At 39.7% G+C, this 4,347-nt stretch overlaps 1 protein-coding gene and 1 non-coding gene across 2 annotated transcripts; one reads left to right on the top strand and one right to left on the bottom strand.

The window, feature by feature from the left end:
- Positions 1-369: 369 nt before the first annotated feature.
- On the bottom strand, positions 370-2,232 carry LOC128127342 (uncharacterized). The gene has a single exon (XM_052765808.1). The coding sequence runs from the start codon at positions 2,230-2,232 to the stop codon at positions 370-372; it is 1,863 nt and encodes a 620-aa protein (XP_052621768.1).
- A 594-nt stretch (positions 2,233-2,826) lies between these two features.
- LOC111894046 (small nucleolar RNA R71) lies at positions 2,827-2,933 on the top strand. Its single transcript, XR_002851075.1, has one exon. It is a non-coding gene; the product is annotated as a small nucleolar RNA R71 (small nucleolar RNA).
- Positions 2,934-4,347: the final 1,414 nt, after the last annotated feature.

Raw genomic sequence — 4,347 nt, 5'->3', positions numbered from 1 at the left:
GACTTCAAAACCACGCTCGGAGACAACATGACCAAGTACAATCCCCTCTTTTACCATAAAATGACTCTTCTCCTAACTTAAAACCAAATTAGACTCAATACAACGTTTCAAAAAATTTTCTAATTGGTCTAAACATGTCTCAAAAGATGATCCAAAAATAGAAAAATCATCCATGAAAATTTCTAATGCATCCCCCACCATGTCTGAAAAAATAGCCATCATACATCTTTGAAATGTGGTAGGGGAATTACACAAACCAAATGGCATCCTTCGGAAAGCAAAAGTACCATAGGGACACGTGAATGTGGTTTTGGATTGATCCTTGGGGTGGATGGCAATTTGATTATACCCCGGGTATCCATCCAAAAATCAATAAAACTTTTTACCGGACAATTTCTCAATTATTTGATCAATAAAAGGGAGAGGAAAGTGGTCCTTTGATGTTGCAGCATTGAGTTTGCGATAGTCGATGCAAACTCTCCATCCAGTGACCAGTCTTGTTGAGATCTTCTCTCCATCTTCTGTATCTACCACTGTAATGCCCAAATTCTTTGGCACTGTCTGTGGCGGGCTCACCCAATCACTATAAGATATTGGGCAGATAATACCCGCATCAAGCCATTTCAGCACCTCCTTTTTAACAACTTCTCGTAGATTTGGGTTGAGCCTTCGTTGTGCATCTTGGGATGGCTTTGCTCCAGCTTCAGTGATGATTCGATGCATACATGTGGCTGGACTAATTCCCTTCAAGTCTGCTATGGTCCATCCAATTGCTCCCTTGTACTTGGAAAGCACCTTCAGTAATGCTTCCTCCTGTGGACCTGTCAAATCAGAAGATATGATAATTGGTAAGTTCTCATTAGATCCTAAAAAAGAGTATTTAAGATGTGAAGGAAGAGTTTTAAGTTCAAGAGTGGGTGGCTCCTTCAAAGATGGCTTAAGTGGGTCCGAAAAACTTGTTGGCAATTTTTCAACTTGATAACTCCATGGTGGCCTCTCTTGCTCAATAGAATTTTCAAATGCCTCCTCAACCATCTTGATGTCATCCAACTCTAAAACTTCATCCCTGCCATTAGAAAGAAAAAACTCCAACGGATCGGGGTGTAAGATTTTAGGAGTGAATTGATGCACTAAGTCATCAACCACATCTACACGATAACATTCATAATCTGATGGTGAGTTAGGAAACGTATTAAAAATATTAATTCTAAGTTTTTTATTTCCAAAAGAGATATCCATGGCACCCGTTCTACAATTAATTTGTGCATTTATTGTTGCTAAAAACGGGCGACCCAAAATAATAAAAGGTTGACTTTCTTTATAGGTGCTTTCAGTGTCAAGAACAAGAAAATCAACTGGGTAATAAAAATCTTCCACCTTAATGATGACATATGATAATATACCCCGGGGAATTTTTGTTGACTTATCGGCCAATCGCAAAATAATATCAGTTTGTTCTAAAGTGCCTAAGTCATGTTGATCAAAAAGATTTCCTGGGATTATATTAACACTAGCTCCAAGATCAAGGAGCGCCGTTTTGATATTAATATTACCTAGGGTAACAGAAATTAAAGGCGCCCCGGGATCCTTAAGCTTGGGTGGAGGTTTATTTGATATTATGGAACTCGCATGCTCGGTTAAGTCAATCTTTTTAGGGAGGTGTGCTTGGAGTTTGCGTTTTTGAACACACAAATCCTTAAAAAACTTAGCATAAGAAGGTACCTCCTTAATAAGTTTGACTAACGGGATATTTATTTTAACTTGACTAAATAAATCCCACATGTCTTCCATTTTCGGCCCTCGCTTCCCAAAAGGGAAGGATGCCGGTTTCTCTAAAGCCGAAGGGTATGGTGCGGTATTAACCTCCACACCATGCTCCCCAACTTTAGAGTCATCTTTACCCTTAACTACTTTTTGATTTTTAGATTTGAAACCTTTCTCAAACTCTTCTTTTTCGTCAAAGATGACTTCAGTGTCACTGTCATTATCTAAGGTAGGAGCACTTACCTTGTTGTCAACCTTTTTCCCACTACGCAAGGTGATTACCTCGTTCACTTGATGCTCTTTTCCGGGTCTTTGGGTGTGAGATGGGTTGACTGTTGTGGTGCTTGGAAACTTGCCATCTTCTCTTTTCCCAATTTGCTCCGCCAGTTGAGCAATCTGCTTCTCGATAGCAGCTATGGATTTGGAGTTGGTGTCAGCTTTTTGGTATGTTTGAGTTATAAACTCCATGATTTTGTCCAACTTGTTGCTAACTGTTTCCTCCTTCTTTGATGTTCCACCTTGGTTAAAGTTAGACTGTTGGAACTGTTTTGGCTGATTCTAGTTTTGGTAATTCCCTTGATGGTTGTTGTTGTTGAAATTCCCATTATTGTTGTAGTTCCGATTGAATGATCGTGGATTATTTTGGAATTGACCATAGCCATGCACTTGATTGATTTCCTCTTGACTTCTCATGCACTCATCTGCAATGTGTCCTGAATCTCCACAACTTACACATATCTTTTGTCCCTGCGAAAAAACACACCTTTCTCTATGCCTAGACTAGAGAGTAGTAAGTCAAATTTTTTATTTAAAGAATTAATATCAGATTTGACTTCATTTTTCCAGTTTTTGTCTAGTCCAACTAAAGCAGCCGATGAAATTGGGTTGTCCCGTTTCTTAGCTGAGTAATTGGTTTTTGAACCATGACTCAACTGCTCCAAGAATCTCCAAGCGTCTTCACTATCTTGCATCATAATAGTGCCGCCAGACGAGGCATTAGTCATGGTTTGATTGGCAGTGTCGACTCCATCATAAAAGAAACGTACAAGTTGCCAACAGGGAAATTCATGACGGGGACATGAACGCAACAATTCCTTGAGGCGTTTAAATGCATCATGAAATTCTTCATTGGGTTTTTGTGCAAAATCTTGTATAGCTTTTCTTATTTCCGTTGTTTTACTAGCAGGGTAAAACTCTTGCAAAAATTTAGTTTTTAATTGCTCCCAAGTAATAATACTATGGGGGCAAGAGAAGTGAACCAATACTTAGCTTTTTCTTTTAAAGTGAACGGAAATAAGTGAAGTCTAAATGAATCTCTATTAGTTCCTCGCGGAGTATTCGCGTTAGCAATTGCAAGGAACTCATAGAGGTGATTGTATGGATCATCAATTTTATGGCCTCTAAAGACGGGTAAGACACTAATTAGTTGTGGTCTTACTTCCACATGATGCTCATTTCCTTCCGCGAAGAGTATAGGTGAAGCATCATCATACTCTCCCGGCTGAAAATGAGACGCCACAGATTGTCTATTAGGCTGCGGAAAATAAAGATGAGGGAATTGGTTACCTTCGTTGTAGTATCCTCCATTTGCATTATTGAATCCACCATTTGGATTCCTTCGATATTGATTCCCAAAGCCTTGATTTCCGAATCCATCATTGTAGTCATTGTTGCCACCATTGGGGAAATTCTGGTTGTTCCAATTATTGTTGTAGTTCCCATTTCCACCCCGATTGCCTTGATTTCTCCTGCTACCATCGTTGTGGTTCTGATTCCAACCAAGTCCGTTGTCACTTCCATCATCAAAGTCCCAGTCATCCTCGTTACCACCATTACCATCATTACCGAATTGAGGACCAATATTTCTAGGATTTTGGTTTTGATTTCTAACATTACCACCGTTGTGGTTTCCTACATTGCCTCCCATATTTTGTGCCCAATTTCCTCCATTCCCACCATTTTGGCCACGATTGTTTCTATTTGGTTGTGGTTGCACTGGTTGGATGATTGGTGCACCGACATTGTTGTTATTCCCATTATTCCCATTGTTGTTGTTTGGGAATTGAGGAGCTAGTGGTGGAGGATTGTTGGCTGCATCCTCACGCCCCTCGACCACATCTTCCACAACAGAATTATCTACACTCATAGTGTTGATGTTCCTTCTGGCGACCCGATTTGAGCGAGCTGTTCGTTCGATTTCCGGATCAAATGCAAGCGGTGAAGAGCGTCCGCCATGTCTCGTATGCATGCAACGGTGTGCCTACACAACACAAATAAAACAAAACGTGAACTGCAAACGAGAATTTAAAATGAAAGTAAAAGACTATAACAACTTAAACACAATAGCTCAAGCGCACAATCTCCCCGGCAACGGCGCCAAATTTTGATCGAGGTCGTTGTCTTGGTCAAAAATAAACCAACTAACCTAAGTAGATATGGTAAGTCGGGTCGAATCCACAAGGAGTTCGTGGTTAAACTTTGTGTCAAAGCAGTCAATAAAAAGAAAAGTATTACTATCAATTGTCACAAAAAAGATTAAAACAAAATTCAAACAAACGCTTGGAAATTTATTAATTAAAAATA

Source organism: Lactuca sativa, chromosome 7, assembly GCF_002870075.4.
Source record: "Lactuca sativa cultivar Salinas chromosome 7, Lsat_Salinas_v11, whole genome shotgun sequence".
NCBI lineage: Eukaryota > Viridiplantae > Streptophyta > Magnoliopsida > Asterales > Asteraceae > Lactuca > Lactuca sativa.
The sequence above is the reverse complement of the archived record's forward strand: the minus strand, read 5'-3'. Positions and strand labels throughout refer to the sequence as shown.

Excerpts from the sequence above, each read along its gene's own strand:
- LOC128127342 (XM_052765808.1), bottom strand. The coding sequence starts at position 2,232 with ATGGAGTTTATAACTCAAACATACCAAAAAGCTGACACCAACTCCAAA.